This window comes from Asterias amurensis, chromosome 8 (assembly GCF_032118995.1).
Source record: "Asterias amurensis chromosome 8, ASM3211899v1".
NCBI classification, from domain to species: Eukaryota; Metazoa; Echinodermata; class Asteroidea; order Forcipulatida; family Asteriidae; genus Asterias; species Asterias amurensis.
The window spans coordinates 23,298,748-23,319,199 of record NC_092655.1 but is presented as its reverse complement, the minus strand read 5'-3'; the positions used below and the strand labels follow the sequence as shown (position 1 = coordinate 23,319,199).

Below are 20,452 nucleotides of genomic sequence, written 5' to 3'. Positions count from 1 at the left end.
TGGGGGCTGAGACCATAAAGTTATTTGGCTGCTTGACAGGCCTCCAAGCCTCCCCCTTCCCCCTCAGCTCTTAACACTTTTCTCTTCATTAACAAAGCTATGTCTAAGCAGAATCATCCTATATATAAAGCCCTACATAGTAACTCTTCCTCTCTATTTCTTATTGCAGAGATAAGTTACAAATTTATCAAACCTGTCTTAAGATTCTATACTTTTTTTGGTTACTTGTCAGGTCTATGTTTTGTGTTCATTAAGGCTTCATCATTGAGTTTGGATTTATCATTTTGAGAAGCCTTATTTCAACTTAGTGTCGATCCCCCTCTCAAGGGGGTGTTGACTAACCCTCTGAATACACCATGTCAACATTTGTTATTACGTCAATAACCCAATGACACAACCACGGCTGTCCCACTTGAAAGTGGAGTAGTTGATGATAAGATGTCACCCTCATCATCGAGTGCTTCTCATCTTAGACACTCAATGACAACATGCCTCATAGGGGTTTATTATACATTGCTGATTCTCAATAGAGCAATACAGTAGTATCATGGTCAGCTAGCCCCTCTAGCACTCACTAAAGCACACAGTTGAAGTCCCCACTCAAAGGTTCTTGAAAACAGACTTAGTGGTTGGTGATGGGACATGATAAAGTACCCCACTGAACAATGACTACCAGGATCACTGGACTCCTAAATAATACAACCCCCAAATCAACGATACCATACCTGGGCATTGTAAGATGTAGTTACTTATCTCATTACAATGGTACTGCCTTAACAATACCCCTAGACCCAGTTATAACTACCTGTGTGCTAGGAGGGGGGTTAGCAAACTGACAGCCGACATTACCCATTAGCCAAATTTGATTTATTACTGTAATCATACTAAACTGCAGTAACTATCCCATAGTGAGATGAAAAGAGAGGTTGGGGCAAACCATAATGATAATTAGGAACGAACAGAGGATTGTGTGAGAAAAGACTTAGAGGGACAGTAAAGCTTGAAAAATGACCATCATCCATACAATCTCCCGGTCACTCCTTGGCCACTGTGGGTCAGTCAACCCCGCTACGGTACACCTACAACAGAAACCACCTTGTGGTAGATATTTTGTTATCCTTCCGAGTTCCATTTCACCGGTTGGCCTTCGATCCCTCCTTAATGAAGAGGTGAGTTTAGACTGGGAGTAACAATACACCCGGGCTCAAACTAATCCTTAGTTTGTTTTCATTTTGCACCCGTTTATTACTTCTAAATCATGTTGCCCAAATGTGCCAACTGCTGGTTGAAATTTGCTACTGCTGACAGCTGTGCAATAAGAACATCTGACATTGGGTGTCAATGCCCCAATTCTGGGCCATAAATTTCCCCCAATGCACAGACACAAGTAATCCTTCCAAATCCTCTTTAATTAACAGCAGTCTCGAGCGTCGCGACCCAGTGAGCATTACATCTGCATCACATCCACTAGGGTCGGGATGGGGGCGTCAAGACATGTATTTCTCCATCTCCGTTTCTGTAGCTCTCTTCGCTACGTCCCACACCCCGGTACAAAGCGGTCGGCTGATTTCATTCATATCTTTAGCTTGGGTGGCGGTTAAGTGACTCGTAACCGTCAAAATTACGCCATGATGAGTGCATGATGGGACGAGTTGTATGAGATATGGTAGAGTCAGGGAGGCAATAAATCGACTAATTATAGGAGGTCTAGGGACCCATCACCTTACCCAGCTTGCTTCCATTAACTACCAGAGGCACTGTCCACCTCTCAGAGCCACTGATGGCTAACAGACCCCCCCCCCATCTCTCTCTCCAGAGATGTTACCTATAAATGCTACAAACTTACTGGGCCATGCATCATCAGTGTCTTGCGTAGTTCACAACTCAAAGATATCATCAACATGGTAAGACAAACAAATGATATGCTGACGAATGATATGTTGACATTGTCAGTAGAGAAATCGGAAAACATACTTCTAGCGTAATTCTAACAAAACAACCGTTATTGTACAAACTTCTGGGGTTATTTTTCTTAGGGAAAATATCAACTTGACACTTGGCCCCGTTTGCCCCTTTCTAAAGTATCTCTTCTGTTTCCAGCGAGTGGCAATCGTTAAATGCAAACTTCCTTTCTGAGATCCCTGTTGATATTAGACTTACCTCCTTCTGATGGGTCCAGGCGCCTTGCTCGACGACCGTGTTTTGAGTTGTTGTGCACAAACATGTTGTCTGATACAGCCAGAACATGGCCGTCAACGTTGGGTGTGGTTGAGATGACCACCTGAGAAAAGAAGAAAGGAGGAGGTTAGAAAGGAGGAGGAGGAGGGGGAAAGGGGAATGAAACTTGTGTTTCTTAAAGACACTGGACACTAATGGTAATTGTCAAAGACCAGTCTTCTCACTTGGTGTATCTCAACATATGCATTTAAAAAAAACTGTGAAAATTTGAACTCAATTGGTTGTCGAAGTTGCGAGATAATAATGAAAGAAAAAAACAACCTTGTCACACGAAGATGTGTGCTTTTCAGATGCTTGATTTCGGGATCGCAAAATCTAATTCTGAGATTTTGAAATTTAAATTTGTGGAAAATTACTTCTTTCTTAAAATCTACTTAACTTAAGAGGGAGCCGTTTCTTACAATGTTTTATACTATCAACAGCTCGCCATTGCTTGTTACCAAGTAAGTTTCTATGCTAACAATTATTTTGAGTAATATTACCGATAGTGTCCACTGCCTTACATTGCTAATGTTTTATTTTATCAAATGGTAAACTGCAAGGGAAACTGGTATTTTAATTTAAAGACTGCATCCTCTGAAAGTGATCGCTCTGCTGGTGCTTTCCAAGTTGTACCTTAAAATAAAATTGACCAAAGTGAGCAAAATTACACAGAAAAATCCACCTCCCACCTAAAATGCTGACTATTTCATTCTTAACTCGTTGCAAATGTGGGGCTTTTCCTACAAAATACAAACAAACCAACGTGGATGTTTTTCTTCCTTTCTTTATGTAAGACATAGTTATTGATAAAATATCACCCAACTCTATTTCTGTCGTCTTTTAATTGTTAAATGCTTTCCCCTTGAGGCATGCAGAGTTTTCAATCAAATAAGCACAAATTAAATGCGACTTCAACAATCACATTACAAAGAATTGCACATGATAAGCCATTTGCCAAACACAGTGACTCAGTGCATTGTGTGTTTCAGCAAAATACAATCTTGAAGAAGAAAAAACGTAACAAAATACTTGTGCCTGTTTTAAGAGTCGTACCTGGGTCACCTCCCTCACAACTTCTCATATAATCCCCCCCCCCCTCCTCCTCTTGTTCAAACCACATGAGAATTGTTATCACAATAAAGTTGTATTTGAATTCTTAGTCAGAAATCGAGTCAACAGAAGACAAACGTTCCACTTAAAAAAAAAGAAGTGAAACTGACCTTCCTCCTTCCACACAATTTTTTTAATGAAATATTGTCTCTGAATCGCGAGGGAAATGTCATGTTCCATTTTTCATGGCGATGGACTCTATACCCCATGATGTTGTTCCACTTTAAGACGAGCATACAGGTACTTATTCCCGCTTTGATTTCAGCAAGGAACCCCCTTAGGTAAGCCAATCGTTGCCATGCTAGCACAGCCAACACACTAGGGGTACCCAAACGCCTCAAACTTACCCCCGATATTTCCTCCCCTTGTAATCAGGCCAAGATGTATTAAACCCAATCATGACACACACGGACCCCCGTTTTCACACTACACCCCTGTCTGGCTTATCCCACACTCACGCTCTTTTTTTCCTTTTTTTTTTTAAGGGAGGGAGATGTTATATTTCCCTGGACTGGCCACCCGATACTCCTAACAAGTTACGCAGGTTCTAAAAGCAAATACCTTTGATTGGCAGCCCAATGAGCACTCAGTAAGAATCAATAAATATGACCATCACACTTGTCTGAAGTAGGGGGGGGGGCATTCTTATGGCTTGGATTAAAAGTAGAAAACCACAAATCAGGTATCTGACCACATTACTTGTCAATTCCCCTCAATGGGTTTTCGATCATTGATTCCGAAATAAGCCTAAGATAGACGTCGTCGTTAGATGAAAAAAAAGGATCATTTCAATTCATTGTCCACTTTACTCCTCTCAGTGTTTTCACGTTGTGTTTCCCTTCCCCGCCCCGACATCCGGGCATGACTGAGTACGCACTCATAAAAACCCCAGGCGCTCAGGGACAAAACAATAAGGCGGGGACGAGAGGAGAAAAAATTCAATCTTATATATATTCCTACCACCATTCCTTTGTTTGTGTAGCTACCACAAGGAATGGCTATTGATTGCCAGCCACTTATAAATCCAGCATCGATTTCAACGCGCCGCTTTTCAAAACAAATCCTCAACTTCCTATTTTCCCTGCTCCCGGAGAAGCGCGCATGCAACCACATGCCTAGCCTCGCGTTGGATGTTGACATTAGAAGGGGGGGGAGGCACTAGAGGTGGGCGGGCTGTCTTGTAATGGTGCCTGGTGAATCGATCTTGAGCGCAACGTTCGCCCCATCCTTACCTGAAACCTCCGCATGTCCCTTGGGTTTCCGGCATTCTTCAAGCAGTTTTGGTTGCACTTGAGGAAAAACTTCAAGAAAAACCTGCAGTAAGGAAAAACAAAAAAGACCCTTTCCGTGAATGTCAAGTCATCATAACTAGACTGCAAATATATGAGCCATAGATATTGTTTGACAAGATTGAACTGTGCCACTTGAGTAAAACCAAAGTACTAGCTAATAAAAAATTGTTCATTATGTGTGATTAATTGTTTCTAATATGGAAGCCATACAATTCTCAACAGGCGCCTTAAACATTAACATAATAAAACTCATATTTAACACTCTTCAATTGACACTAATTTCATTCTTGTAAAACGAGCCATTTTAAGGAGGAAAACGTCATTACAATAAAAGGTAATTCATCAATGCAAAACTTTAACAACGAAAAAACAAAAATGGTTGCAAGTGTAATGCTGGGCTAGGAAAATTAAGGAACTGCTACAGTTCTCAAAAGTGATATTCACACGACAGCAATTGGACAGTAAAACAAAATTGTTGTCCTTTCTTACAAGGTAATTTTTACAACCGTGCTATAATTTAGCGAGGGGACCCTTTCTAAATTGCTCTCATGTGAAAGTGGCTAAAGTGTGCCTCAACAGTATATCTGCCCAGGCATAAGCTTCGCACAGCTATACGCTACAGCACCACACTTAAAACAACTCACACCCCAGTAAACCCGGCTTTTCCTAGTTCCTAACCACCCCAATGCATGAGGTAACCCATGAGGGAATGTTATCACCGATTGAACCCTGTCCACAGTACATACCCCTCCCTCAAAAAAACAGGGGGTCCCAACCGCGTGGTGGTTGACCCCTTCGGTTTTTCCCTTTACCCCTCTCCTTAACCACCCACAAATAGAGAGGGTGAGTGATACATCAAGATGGCATGGGTTATAACTTGGCAAATTAGCCAAATTGGAGCTGACATTATTTTGGAATCACCTCATTGCCACACTATAATCTGTGTCTATGCGTATTTAAACAGTTGCCCCCTTGAATTGGACGAGAGCTCCCCGCCGCCGGCTTGAACTCTAAGAATGCCGGGTGCGGACATTGCCCTCGCAAGATCAACGCATTTTACCCTTTCTCATCATGAGGAGGCAAAAAAACAACACAAAGATTAAGCTGAGACTTTCTCATCGTTCATCATTACAATGTCTTAGTTTTTAATTTGCTATCTTCAAGAAAGTGTTTGTAGATTGGTTCTTCCACATCAGTCTTCCAATTGCACAAATCTTCATTTTGTGTTCTCAAAATATTCAAATTAACTTTGAATTCAAAACAGTTGTATTAAAGGAACATTTGGAAAGTCATCACAAATGCATGGTTGAAGCAGTTGGAATAAACGGAAGAATACCTTAGTGGCATGCTCTGCAAAAAAAAATTATTTGTTGCAAGAATTTCCTTATAAATATGAAATTATTTGTATGGATTTAGTTGTTCATTTAATAAGTTCACTACCCTAAAGCTGTCTTCATTTGTAAACAACAGTTTACACAAATTAACAAACTCAATGAACAAAACTCAATACTCATGTCCTTATAATGCCCATATATGATGCCATGTAATTATCCCAATACTGGATGTGAGAGCAACAGCTTCCCAACAATCACACGCAGCGCACACACTTGCAATTTTTTGAGTAAACACGGCATCGTACAATCAACAATTACGTTAGCACTACAATGATCACCTCCCCAGTACCCATACTGCACCTGGACACTCCATGACCAATGAATCTAGCAGCCCTAAGGGTACCAGTTGGGCTTAATCCAACCAAATTGAATACAAATCAGCGTTTTCCTGGATGAATTAAGCACGCTTTACTCATCCTAAGCGCTGTGTACGGCGAAACGGCTCAACGTTTTCCCAACCCAACAGGAATAAATAATTGGAGCCGTTTTCATGTCGCCAAAGCCTGGGTTTCTGTTTTCAGCAGTTAGCTGTGGTCCGAGCTGAACCTATGGGTGAATGACTGAGCGGTTCTGAAACCCTCACTTCTCTGTCAATTTTAATGAATTGTAATGTAATGAGAACAATGCTTGCTTATAATTACTGCCTCAATTTACAAAAGAAACTAGCCAGAAGATATTTTCTACACGAAATCAGTGACTTTTCGAGTAATCAAATTTAACAAATGAAACTGATAATTACAGCTGCAACTAAATGATTAGTTTTTTTTAGAGGGAAAACCAGCAGAAATGAAACAATCCAAAAGAAAGAGACAAAAAATGCCACCTCATTCTTGACAGCTAAACTAATTTACAATCAGAAATATTACTAATCAGTTACTTTTAACTGATAATCATTTGTTTTAATATTTAATAAAATTGTAATAAACAGGATTTCAAACGTATAGTCACATAATTTTTTATTGATTTCACCCAAATACTGAAATCAAGTGATATTTTAATAGAAAGTGGTCAAATTCATAATATTCACAACACATCACAGGTTCTTTTCTTGACCTACATCTAGCTCCCGACAGCAAGCAGCAAGCAGTACCCCGGCCCGGCAAGGCAAGCTACCCTCACCGCCGTGGTGTCAACTAGCAAATTAGTAACGTGGTCCAACCACGGCATATACACCTCTGCATACATCATGAGGTCCTGGGTTATCCACACACACCAAACATCAACCCTCTTCAAATCCAGCGTAGGGTTAGTACCCTCATCTCATACAGCGACGGCGGCTGGAGGGTGTGAAATAACGCAGTTTCATAACTCCATACCTCAACTGAATCCCATTATTCTTCAACCAAGTCTCTCTGAATGTAGCAACACTCTGCTAGAGTTTCTATTGGTATTGGGGACTCCCTCTGCTGCATATTTATGTAAAAATCCTTAGTGGAAAGCGAAACTTACACGCCTTAAAGACACATTTGCACAAAGCAAGTTTCTCTGGGCAATGAATTTTCTTATTTACGAAAGATTTTAATTGTTTCTTTTAAGGTCTTTGTCCTGTTTTTAGATGGAAATAATGGATGAAAAAATTACGATACTCTAATATATAATCACTTTTTGCTTCAGACTTAATAGCAGTTAATTTTAAACAAAGCGATCCACTCATGTGTAATATTCAATAAAAATTATCCTTTCTGATTTAAACATGATTTTCCATACTTACTAGGAGTATTTTTCCAGAAACAGCGTTAAAATTATGTGACTGTAATCACTTAAATTGGGTACTTTCCAGAGGATAATTTAATAAACTGCTGGTAGAATATTGAATTAACTGACCAATGTAAACATGATTTTCCATACTTGCTAGAAATTATTTCCACAAACAACGTTAACATTATGAGACATTATTAATTTACATTGGGTACTTTTCGGAAGAAAATTTATTAAACTTATTGGCTAAAACTGCTGGTACATGTATAATATTAAATCAAAAATAACCCTTTCAGATTTAGTCAAATGTATACATGATTTTCTGTACTCGTTAGGAACAGTTTGCACAAAGAAAATTAAAATTATGTGGTATTCAATTAAATTGGGTACCGGTACTTTCTACGAGAAAATTAAATAAAGTTCTAGGCAAAACAATTTCTCAAGTAAAGACATTTGATGCCATCTTAATCTTGTATCGAAAAAGGAGAAGAAAAAACACTCTCAGTTTCTTGACAGTGTCATTAAAGCCAACTGATAAAACCTGATGATATAAAAAAATTCGCAAGGAAAAATATCTGCTCGCTAACCGACAGATGTTCCGATCATCGCTCCCACTTTTTACTACTCTCCCAGTGAATTTTAAAATAACAAATTAGCACCGTAATTCCCTGCCCCATGAAAAGAAAACATGAATTACAGGACAATGGAAACAAAAGGGTAAGACAATGACCATTTGGAGAAACAGAGGTGTGTTTCTTGACAGATGTTGGGAACATCTTCTCATCTCGCCGGGTATTTAGACAAAAAATTAAAGTCTCATCATCCTGCTGAAGATGAATTGTCCTACAGGTAGCAGTTTGCGGATGTTTTCTTATTCAAATGAAAACCCCGCGTTACCGCCGATAATAAAAACTAACAACAAACCCAAAACGGAAAGATCAAATTAGCAAGCCTGATTTCAGCGGAATAGCCCCTTGTGATGACGACTCATTACGCTGATGCTTCCCTGTTTCACCGCTCCTGCCGACGGGGGTAAAGGAAAACACATACATTGTCTCTTTTTCCCCTCTTCCTGCAAGGCCATTATGGAAAATAGATGAGATTTCCTGAGGTTTTATCCACTCCCTCTTGTCTTCTCACGTCAGATCAAATCCAATGCTGCACAACTGCCATTAAAATTTAATCGCGTAGGCCCTACATTTGCAAGGCATGAGACAGTTATTCTATATAAATTTTCTTAGGCTTGCTTGCCATGGCAGACGTTCAGTCGATGCAGATTATGGTGGCTATCCTACGAAGCTGACAAGCCTCAAGCAATGGCTACCGATTATGCCACTGATTTAGAATCAGTCTATTCTCTGGAAACCGCACAACGAAAAAAGGGTGCTCAACAGCAACGTTGGGGCCTTTGATGAAATGACCCCTTCATTTCTTGACTGCACTTAGCCGTAATGAGACTGGCGTAATTTATTCTACAGAGAAGTCTACACACTGAGGTAGACTGGGGGTTAAAAAAAAACATGGCAGGCAGCAAAGAGTATTACGTATGTTTAAACTATCCAGGTATTTAACAAGAAAAACCAGGGTTGAGCAAAAAGGATGACACAAAACATGTCTTTCTGATTGACTTGACCAGGCAGTCCTTATATTCAGCCGGTGTCAGACAAAATCATTAAGATATAACCAGTAAAAACACCAAAGAAAACTTCCACCACGTTTTTCAAGAGAGAACAAAATATAGAGGAAAAATCTTAATTAAATGTAAAACGCACAAATCAGTCAGGTTGCAATAAAAGTACATCTTTTTCTTTTGTATTTGTTCCACTTTTTCCTCCATTCCGCCTCTGCCTTAATGTGAAAGAAAATTTCAATGATAAAAATGAAACACAAGGTTGCAAGCCCAAGAAAACAAGGTGTGGAAAGTCCTCCGAGTTTGTTCATGAAACAACAGCACTAGCTGCAGGAGGCTTAACTCAATCAAGTAACAAAGAGGTATAAAATGCCTCCGAGATGGTTTGGCGATGACGGCCTAGATTCAGCTGTGAGACAGACTTTTGTAAACGTGAGTTTCTTGTTCTGCTTGTTTGAGGGAGAGAACAAACTGTCAAGATGTAATTTAAATGATGAATTGCACTCAGAATGCCAACATTTAAGAGGCTAGTGACTGAGGCTAAGAGTGTCGCTCAAGTCTAAATTAAGTTTCACTCTGATTTTCGCCACAAAAAAAAACAAGAAAAGGGGAAAAAAGGCCCTTTAACGACATGTTTGACATTTTCACAAAAATACTAAGCTTTAATTTCAAGCTCTTGTTTGCCCTTTAACACTGAATTTAACTAATGCATATTTCGATGAAAACTGATTGAGTGACATTTTCCTTTTCATAACAACTCTTCAAAAAACACCTAGCATTTCCTGTCAACAAAATATGATAAACTGGGACAATATATTCTCTTCTTTCCATCTCCCCCCACCAAAAACATATAGATATAAATTCACTTGAAGTATCTGTGACTAAAACAACAAGCTGTTCATTGGCAGCGACCTTTAAAGCCAGAAGGCCCAGCGGTGGTTGGCCGAGAGTGTATCTAGGCATGCATGGTTGGCCACACGGTGACGACTGGTCATCCAATACCGTCAGCCCTTTGTAACAAAGCTTGGTAAAATTAAAAATAAACAGATTTCCTGATGGAAACACCTGAGAGGATCATTATCATGTAAATAGGAAGAGGGATGAGTCTCCTGTATGCTGACAGTCCGAGAGAGAGGGGGGGGGGGGGGGGGCACGAACACACAAAGTGCAACAAGGAACATGTCAGCAATGGATCTCCCTCTAAATGACAACAAGAACAGCATCGCCATGCTGTATACAGACAGACATCTATCAGAGCTTGACATAACAGGTATGGAGGGTTAGAAATGTGGAGCATCAGAAAAGAAACCATTATGTGGCTCTTGTCGTCGAGTATCGCCCCGTAAAATCGGGATACAACTGTTGTTAAGTGAGCCCTGTATTGTGTAAGAAATGTCCGGGCAGATGGTCCCATGTGGGTGAGCACACACGGTCCCCGGCAGTGTGACTTTGTCACGGTCGGCTACCCAGGTAATATAAAGCCAGCATGGGCTGAAATATTACTCCTCAAATAATCTGTGACAGTTCGTGCCAAAGACCTATCTATACGAAGGTAGGCCACGCGGCACAATTACCTCGGCTTCGTCAATTATTCAGTAACAATCTCAAAGAGAAAGCAATCGATCTAGCTGGCTATTTACGAGTGAGAAAGAAATAGAGAGAGGGAGAGAGCGGAGGACGGAAAAAAAGTCATCTCTGGCTCTAAAGCGTCACTGAAATATCACATCCCATTCCGCCATTCCTGCTAATAATTTTAAATGCTTGTGCACCGTTATAATCCCATGGCTCTCTTAAAAATGACATTGAGTACGACTTGAAAATATGGACGACAGAAATATTTGCGACCTCTGCCATGAGATCGGGGAGGAACAACAGATGGGCCATTCCTGCCTGAGGATGATCAATGATTGTGCAAATTCTGCTTCAGAATAAATTTACCCTCGGCGCTCCGGATGATATACGAGCAAAAGGGGCTATTTTAAAATGAATTACCATTAATCCCTGTACAAATTGTGCGAGTATTGGTGGCAGATGAAAATCATGCGGCAGAGTGTGGCATCAGAAATCACGACAACCAGCCTTGAAATAAAGAGCGCCACATGCAATGTTTTCTGTTCCATAGTGGCTTCAGTCTGAACAATCAAGATGACAATACTTATATTATGGTAATACTAGAGTCTCATTATCACGATAATTACAATGCAACTTTTTTTCTTCATCTTTTCCGGAAAACAAAATTAATGAATAGATTATAGCAAACTGATTATTTTCATTAGACTGGTAACCAAAAGCCCACATATCCAGTAATTGTAAACTGTTCATGGATTGAATGTAATACGTATTGTAACTCTATACGACTAATAGCTCCATTTCCCAGTACAACATTATTGACGGTATTGAACTAAAGTTCAATGCATTCATGTAGACCTTATTAAGTACCGAACTTGTCCTTTAAATATTCAGTTTCACTTCCCAACGAGGCAGGGCAGATTTTTAGGGTCTAAACTTGAGCTTTCTGGTAAAACACTGGAACCTTTTATTTAAGTGTCAGTGAAAAACTCTTCTTTCAGAACGAACGACGATGGATCCAAAAACAGCCTGCATCGTTACACCTCCTGATTTTCTCAAAAGACGCGGTCATTTTTTTCCTCTTTCTCCTCTCCGGGAAAAACAAAAGAAAACAAAAAACCCTGTACTTCCCGACAGCGTGTCACATGACAACCCAATATCGGGTTCTGGTCCGCGCTAATCAAACTTTGACGAGTGCCACCGACAAATTGATATTTTACCCGGGTCACTACCCGGGTCTCAAATCTGATAAAAAGTCCGATTGGACTCCCAGGAGGACAACTACATCTCATCCCAGACCCTACGCGACTGAAATCCGAGCAGAAATTTGACCACTTTGCGCGGCGTTTGAAAGCCTTTCAATTGCCGTGGCCAAGAGAAATTAACAGCAAATTGTGGCTTTCAGCAGCTAGCCATTAATATCCACGGATTATGGAGAAGAATTTTGAGCGATTTAACAAGCAGACAGACAAGAATGTAGTGTGGGCCCAGTCAAAGTGGAAAGTTTCTCCGTGAAACATAAGACGTGACAGCCCTATTCAGATGTCAAAATTAATGTTGGCGATGGGGAACGAGTGAGAACATGGAGAACAAATCCAAATCCCTTTGAGGAACATTTTACTCCGTTTTTTTGTCTCCTCGAATCAAACAATTCTACGATGTAGTTAAGTTCGCAATAAAAGAAAAAAAAATCTAAATTTCCTCTTGAAACTTGAGCCATTAATCCGAAAGAGTCAAATAAAATCTAACAAATGGTAAAATTAACCAAGACTGAGAAATCCATATAAGTATGTCTGTCAAAAAAAGTCACTCTTTGAGTTGTAACCCCAAATCTTGATGATAGATTGAAATATTGTAAAATGGACACTTGCTGACATTCTCTTGTTCAATATTGTGTAACTACTACGACTATAGCAAATAAATCATATAGTAGAAAACGCCATTGAGATGAATTGATGGCAGATACAAATGTAGATATACAAGTACAAAATAGACCGAGCAATAAAGTGATCATTCTGGTAAAAACCAGATCTATCTTTACAATTCACACAAGATCAAGAAATATCATTTTGGACAGTCCCCAATTTAGTCTGATTACTTGTTCCTTGCTCGTAAAAACCCCGGGTACATCTGTGGAGAGCATCAAGAGAGAACAGAAAATTTTACTCCGTTTTTTTGTCTCCTCGAATCAAACAATTCTACGATGTAGTTAAGTTCGCAATAAAAGAAAAAAAAATCTAAATTTCCTCTTGAAACTTGAGCCATTAATCCGAAAGAATCAAATAAAATCTAACAAATGGTAAAATTAACCAAGACTGAGAAATCCATATAAGTATGTCTAAAACCAGATCTATCTTTACAATTCACACAAGATCAAGAAATATCATTTTGGACAGTCCCCAATTTAGTCTGATTACTTGTTCCTTGCTCGTAAAAACCCCGGGTACATCTGTGGAGAGCATCAAGAGAGAACAGACAAACCGCCTAACGGTACCCCCATCGCCCGACTAATGACAAATGATGCTCAGCCACTCTAGCCAAGTACTAACCCGATCCCAAAACGGGCGATCGGGCCGGCCGACCGTCATCGCTAATGTAGCTTGTAATGAAGGCCGTAGTGAGTAGTATTACACTGTACATATCAGAAGTGTGGTCGCTGAAAAGACTGCCGGGCCCCCGAGACTTAACAAATGACTAGTTTTTTATCAAAGCCCAACTTAGTGAGGACAATCGCAATGGGCCATCAATAACGTGCTCTCTGTAACATACAATAAATCTTTTAATTTCACAACCATTACACTTGATTTTCCAGCTAGGATCAAGTACCTGCCATGACCATTTTGGAGGCATTGGTCTATTGGACAGCAGGGGAAGGGTGCTCAAGGAGCAGTAAAATACACCTAAGAGGAATCCTCTATAAGAGGGGGGAATTAGGAAGGGGGTATCCCACGGGGGATCCCATCCAATGATCCCACGGGATAATCTCCTCACTGAGGGGATTAATATCATGGTCAAGAGCAACATTTTAATTAAAGCATGAAGATCAAGGAATAAGGCAAATTTAGATGTGTTAAAGACAAGCCTTCCTTGTAAAATACTTTTTCTTTTTTTTTTTCTTTTTTTTTTACAGGTTGTCAGTATTTTATTAAAAGCTTTAAAGTTTTATCCACTAGAGCTTGGATGTGTAAGAGACTTATGAATACAACTGTAAATCAGCAAATTAATTTTCACAGAAATAAGTACTTGTACCTTCATCACATATTCTCCCAAGTAAAGTAGACACTGTCATCGCTAGAACAAAAATATATACAGCGACTCTGTTCTTTAATATTTATCTGGTATTATTAACCCCAATAATTGTTGCCCGCTCCGCTGTCTACAAAACAGCAGTCCCCTAGCAGGTTGAGATTACAATCAAGCCTGACACACCCCAGCCCCAAGAGGGCTCCCTCTGCCATGAACTAGTGAATAATTCCAGCAATCAGAGGCTACCGAGGGACCTTAATCTACCTTGGTTTACCATCCTCTTTGGGAGTACCTCTGCCTGTGGCTTATCCCTAGATCAGAGTAAGGATTGGCAGAAGCTTTGATAGAGGAGTCTGGTGATGCCATGAACGGACTTTTTTATTTTCTTATTTCGTTTTGTTTTTTTGCACGGACGTGTATCACTGAAGTATGATAAAAGAGCTGTATAATGCCGCTTGGACATTAATGCAGTCGTTGCCCTCTACCTTTGAAGTCGAATCAGCCTGTATACGCATATTTGGTCGTCATCAATATTGGGTCGTCATCTTTTTTTCATAAGCTATAAATATTGGTTTATAACTCAAATCGTCCCTCCATGAGTTAAAATGAGTTCCTTGATAATAACTGCATCGTGAGTCCAATCAGGTAAAAAGCGGTGGTATTGAAGATGACACTAAAGTCCCTAGATGACATTTATCAAATAACCCATAAAAAATGTATTTGCTCTTGTTTCACTCCTGCAGATTAAAACGAGTTTATAATACCTTCACCGCATTCAATTCACACATTCAGAACACTCTATCAAGCACTCGTAATGAATTTAAAAAGGAATTAAACTATCGTTCATGAATAAAACATTTTGCATTTGCTAAATTAAAGCCTAGATTCGGCAAGCGATTTACATAGAGAGAGTTAAGCGTTGTAGAGTGGCCACAACGTGCAGGCTGACGCGTACGAAGGATCAGCGTGCATGATCAACATGCCCATACTGATATGACATAGCCAATCTCCACATGGAGTTCGTTTCACTTTGACGCATTCATTAACTCTGGCGGAAAGATTCCTGTTGTCGGCCAATGACACGGCAGCACCGGGTCCATCAGTTTGATTTGTCAAGGGAGCACAGCGGAGCTCAATGCACCACGGCGCAAGCCTGAGAAGCAATAATAGCAAAGTTCTTTGACGTGTCAAGTGAAGACGCTACAAACTTGCCAAAATAAGGAGAATTAGAACAACCTCTCCTGAATATTCTCACCAAGCTCCAGACATTGAATCAAGAACTACCTTCGTTCGTTTTCACCTTCACCCTATCAAGGTCTGGTAAAAAAAAAAATGGCACTTTACCGTCGAAAAGAGAGAAGGAAAAAAAAAACACTAGGAAATCACCACAATGGCAAAGAAATATCATTACGTCTTTAATGCAACTCAAAACTCCCACAATGCACTACTACTCCCAGGGTTCTCTGATCAATAAGGCATTATGGGTATCCTAGTAATTGACGTTCCCTGGATACGAGTGAGAATCCATCAGCTTTTAGTGGCAAACGGTGTGAAGCTTGCCATTTTGGATGCAAGTGGGCAAAAGAAGAAAAAAAGGAGCGAAGAAAAAAAAATACTGCCTACAGCTCTTTTTTTGGCGCTCACTTCGAGCAAGTGTTAATTCCATTTAAGGGTCCTAGGTGCAAAGATGATCTTGCCAAAGCGGGCAGTTAATTTGGCTGCTGGTCATATAGAGCCAGTATGTAACTTAGTTTGGGGCTTCTTAGCAAGAGTGAAGCCTGCCCCTTAGGGTTGCTTGTCCCGGACTCTGTCCCTACAGAAACGGCTAACTACTAATTAACTGGGAAATTTAAAAGCAAAATTTGGTGCACTTGGAGGGTTATTGTGGACATGGACTCTCCTGGGTTTCTTTTCCTCAAATGCAAATAGTAAGAATGCGAAGAAGAAGAAAATGAAGGAGGAAAAATAGGGGAGAGTGAACAAAATTCTCTAGGAAATGAAAGAGTTCTTTGGAAGCTTTTTCTCGCTGAGTGTATTGTCAAATCTGATTTCGTCTGATGACTATAGAGACTGTTCTGCGTAGGAAAGTATTCACTTAAAACAAATTGGCTGTGCCCACTTTAAAAGACATAACCAAAACAAAATCAGATCCCAAAAATAACAAAAAAAAAGGAGGAGGGAAAGAAACCAATGGAGGCATAGATGGAAAGTAAATTACAGAGAGTGCAAGTAGCTGCTTCTTGAGGAAAAGAACTGTTCAGTAAGGAAAGAGGGAACCGTGTTTTGAATGAGACAACTTTCAGACCGTTTGCAAGATAAAATAACCATCCCAAATATCAACTACTCATCAAAGACATGAATCCCTTACTTACAACAAAATCTCACATCTCCACGCAATACATGGAGTTAAATCAGTTCTACTCCCCAAACCAATATTGTGCCCTACCCAGAGCAGTCCAGGTAGTATCTACAAAGTGTTTGGAGTCCCCCGTCTCACCTTCCGGGCAAGCCAAACGGTCTCTGAGGGACAAACCTTTTCTAAATCTCTCCTCTCACAGGATCCTAGCTGTAAAACACACACGCAAACAATACGGACAATGAATCCACAACATGATCAGTTGACCCCAAAAACACACAAAGTCGACCCCAAATGACCAACAAATCTGTGATGTAATCTCAACCCTCAAGATAGAACCAGGGCGCAAAAAGTAGCTAAGCAAAACAAAATTATGCTTACCAGAATATGGTCACCAGCCAAAATGCCATATCTCAAGTGAGTGGTATCCTAATAATATAGTTTTGATTAGCAGAAAATTGTTAAGCAACAGCTTTATGAAGTTTGGCCCAGGACAGTTGGGACAGCAGGGAAAGTAAGAAAGAGTAGTGAGACCCAACTGTTTTTCAAGCATGTTGCATACTTTTCTTACTTTTTCCCCTTATCTACAAAGACATCAACATGTGTTTGGTCCTTGAAAAAAAAAAAACATTTTATAGAGTGCATGGGCTGACCTACTTTAGATGGTGTAGGATTTAATAGACTTTTCAGGCTGTTTAATCATTATTTTGCTGATGTTTCTCTAAGGGGGAAAAAACAGACTAAAGAAAGAAGAATATTACGCCTGTTTCTTGCCTGTTGTGGTCAGATGAGGGTGTATTAGATGAACATTTAAGGGTCCAAAAGAAGCAACACGCCTACCCTCAGTCTTCTCATGATCCCTCTCATGTTGGATTTGTAAAGAATGGAAGCAAGATGTCGGAAGAATCTTTCTGTGATTAGAAATGATCCCTTTCATTTAAAGCACTCTAAAGCAAGTATTTCCAGTCGAAACTTGAAATTTTGTTTATTTGCTCAATAATAGACCAGAATCAGATCTTTTATATGTGGGCAAGTCTTAACATTCCGAATGTTCAAGACGTCACATCACATCACATTGGTACCAAGCCTGCTGTTTTCTGTTGTCTTCACCTTTTATGCCGAATTACTATTTTAAGATTTGCTCCATTTTAGCGATGGGCGTTACACATTGTTCTAAGTTTCTCATTCTTGAAAACAGAAAGCTCACAGACCCTAAAATAAAACAATCTGAATAACAATTAGATTGAGCCCCCTCCAACAAATTTTAACAAAATGTCTGATTTGAAGCTTTTTCATTAATGCATCGTTATAAGTTGAATGTCCTGCCACTACCCTCCATCTGTCCTGAAATCTTAAATTAGGTCAGTGAATTTGGATAAATCCATTACACAGAGCCATTAATTGACAGTTGATAGACAAGCACATCACTCAGTCAACAATCAAACACAAACCAACCATCTTTTAAAGGGTCAATTCATTCCTGCTTTCTCAGGTTGTTTCCCCTTCTTTTCTCAATCACCCTTGTATTTTTTCCCGTTCTTTTTAATATTCCCTGAAAAAACCCTTTTGTTACTGTGGTTGTGTTCGGTTTACCGGGGTTACTCAACTTACAAAACAGGTCCTCTTTTATAGTCGACAAAAACCTGAATGGCTGTTTCCTTTTATGTTGCCAATAAGGCAGTGCCAGTGTCTACCATGATTGACGTTTCGCTTTTAGAAGTAAAACACCTTTTTTTCTAGTCAACAATCTAGTGTGGCGTGTAAACGTTTCAAGTGAGAACTCTGTTGCATTCAGATGAAATATCAACAGTACGCAGCTGGATTTCATAAAAGAGACTCTGTATTTGCCCTTTACTTCAGACTCGTAATCTCAGCGATAAAAAATTATCGGCGGTTTTATGCAGGAGCATTGCTAGCCTGAAAGGAAGGAGGTAGTTTTGCCATGGTATTCTAGGCTGGGTGTGTGTGTGTGTGTGTGCCCTCCTCCCCCTTTCTATCTTTCCCCCCCACTACCGTGTGACAGTGCACCGTGAGTGACTTGTATGCAGTAGCTGTAGTGTCAGATGATCTGACATGCAAAGCATGGCTGGCCACGGTCTGATTGCCTACCACAAAAGCCTGAATGGGGCCAGCAACACTTGAGCTTTTCTCTCTCTCCGTTATTGGCGTGACGTGCAAACACAGGGCAGCAATACAAATATTGATAGTACTTAACAAAATGAGAGCAGACACTCCAAAGTCAAAAGGACTGAGGTGGAAAGTGATACTACAAGTTGTGCCACACAATTAGGCTAATGTTGGCATAGGCTGATTCATGCAGAGCTTTTTCTGTTGAGAAGCAGCAGGGTCCACGGCCCACCATCATCATCGTCATCATCACCCACCGTCAAATGGCTCTTTATAGACGACAGACTTGGGCATCTAATGGACCAAACTCGAGAACCCCCTGCTCGTGAGTGAGAGTGAGAGACGATCTTTGATCAGATGAGAACAGGTTTCCAGTACAAGTGCAAGAGGAGAAGAAGGGGGAGATAGAGTGAGTGAGGGAGAAAAGAGTGAAAAGAGGAGGGGAAGTGGCCTATTTACCGAAGCTTTTAGCTTAAATCAACAGGGGAGTGTATGGCGATTGTGCTGTGGATGGACAAGAATAACATTACTGTGTGAATTAGGGTCTGATGGAGGGTATGTACACACTGTCTGTTTGCACATACTTCTTGACTGAATAAATACGAGCGGCTATTGGTTTATACAGCTCAGGCAGCCCCCACATCCCCATTTGTGTCAATCAAGTCAAGTGAAAGGTGTGAATGCCAGGTTCATTATACTTTCCCTGCGCCTGGGTGAACTCTTGGGTCGTCATCTAGAACACAGATCAGTGGTTGATCGGCTCATGTGGGCACCCATTGACGATAAGGCGTACAAACACGCGGGTCCCCTACTGCATGCCCAGCCACCACGAGCCCTAGCTTTACACACAACCATGCTGGCATCATTTACTTAGTGGGGTGAACAACCCACTGGCTGCCCCTATCCTGCCAAACATAGCAAAGCTCATCTAGAGGGCCGACCTAGGTCACCTGCACTGTGTGATGTCAGGACCCACGAGACGCGCACTCAAGATCTCCACTTGTCTTAAGAAGCTTTGCACCAAATCATCATTACCTTGTATGAGACTTTGGTCTGGGGTTTACCAGGGCATCCCCAAGACAATTCTGAGTCCCTACACTCGGTTGCATCCCAGTTGTGATATAATCAGGCTTTGGGAGGAGGCAGTGTTTGTTGTTATAAGAACAATCTAACACAGAATGTGTTATGGCAAGGATACAAGAAGCTTACACAGCCAGTGATATTGATGCAATTAAGTAATAAAATGGGAAATTGCAGCCTATTCTCCTACACTTCATACACTCGCTGGGGAGGACAGCTGGTTATATACCAACTCCCCCGTCAATCAAAGCGAATCTACACTGATTCGTAACATTATTTCTCTTCAAGATGAAGTTATACTCCCATTAGATGCAATAAATACAATTAAATGGGCATCAACTGTTCAACGCATGGAGCAAATTTTAAATCCGATAGGAATTCTTCAACGTTGATGATTTGACAAGTTTGTTTGTTTGTAACATAGAGTGGGTGATGGCCAACATTGCGTTTCAACCCAGAAAAGATTCCAGAGGGGAATAAAGACGAACATAACATCACAAAGACATTATTAAAAGCGAACACTTTACGAGAACCTAGAAGTTCTTCTATAGGCAATCACATTTTTCAAAAACACCAAAAACTTGAATTGTTAAGTTTTAACAGAAGTGACTTGAAACTTACGAAACTTTCTACAGAACTTTCCCAATTTGTAAAATTGGGTTGTTACAAAATTCTTCAGACTCCCCCTTGGTTCCCAGCAAGGGGACAAATACAAACAGGTTGTATTCCA

At 40.3% G+C, this 20,452-nt stretch overlaps 1 protein-coding gene across 2 annotated transcripts in view; it reads right to left on the bottom strand.

The window, feature by feature from the left end:
- The window catches only part of LOC139940492 (transcription factor COE3-like), a 109,941-nt gene that overhangs the window by 15,377 nt on the left and 74,112 nt on the right, over positions 1-20,452 (bottom strand). For both annotated transcript variants that reach the window (XM_071936776.1, XM_071936777.1), the window contains exons 7-8: positions 4,563-4,644; positions 2,161-2,281 (exon numbers count right to left, since the gene is read on the bottom strand). In XM_071936776.1, coding sequence (XP_071792877.1) covers positions 2,161-2,281; positions 4,563-4,644 — 203 coding nt within the window. The remainder of the gene's footprint in view (positions 1-2,160; positions 2,282-4,562; positions 4,645-20,452) is intronic.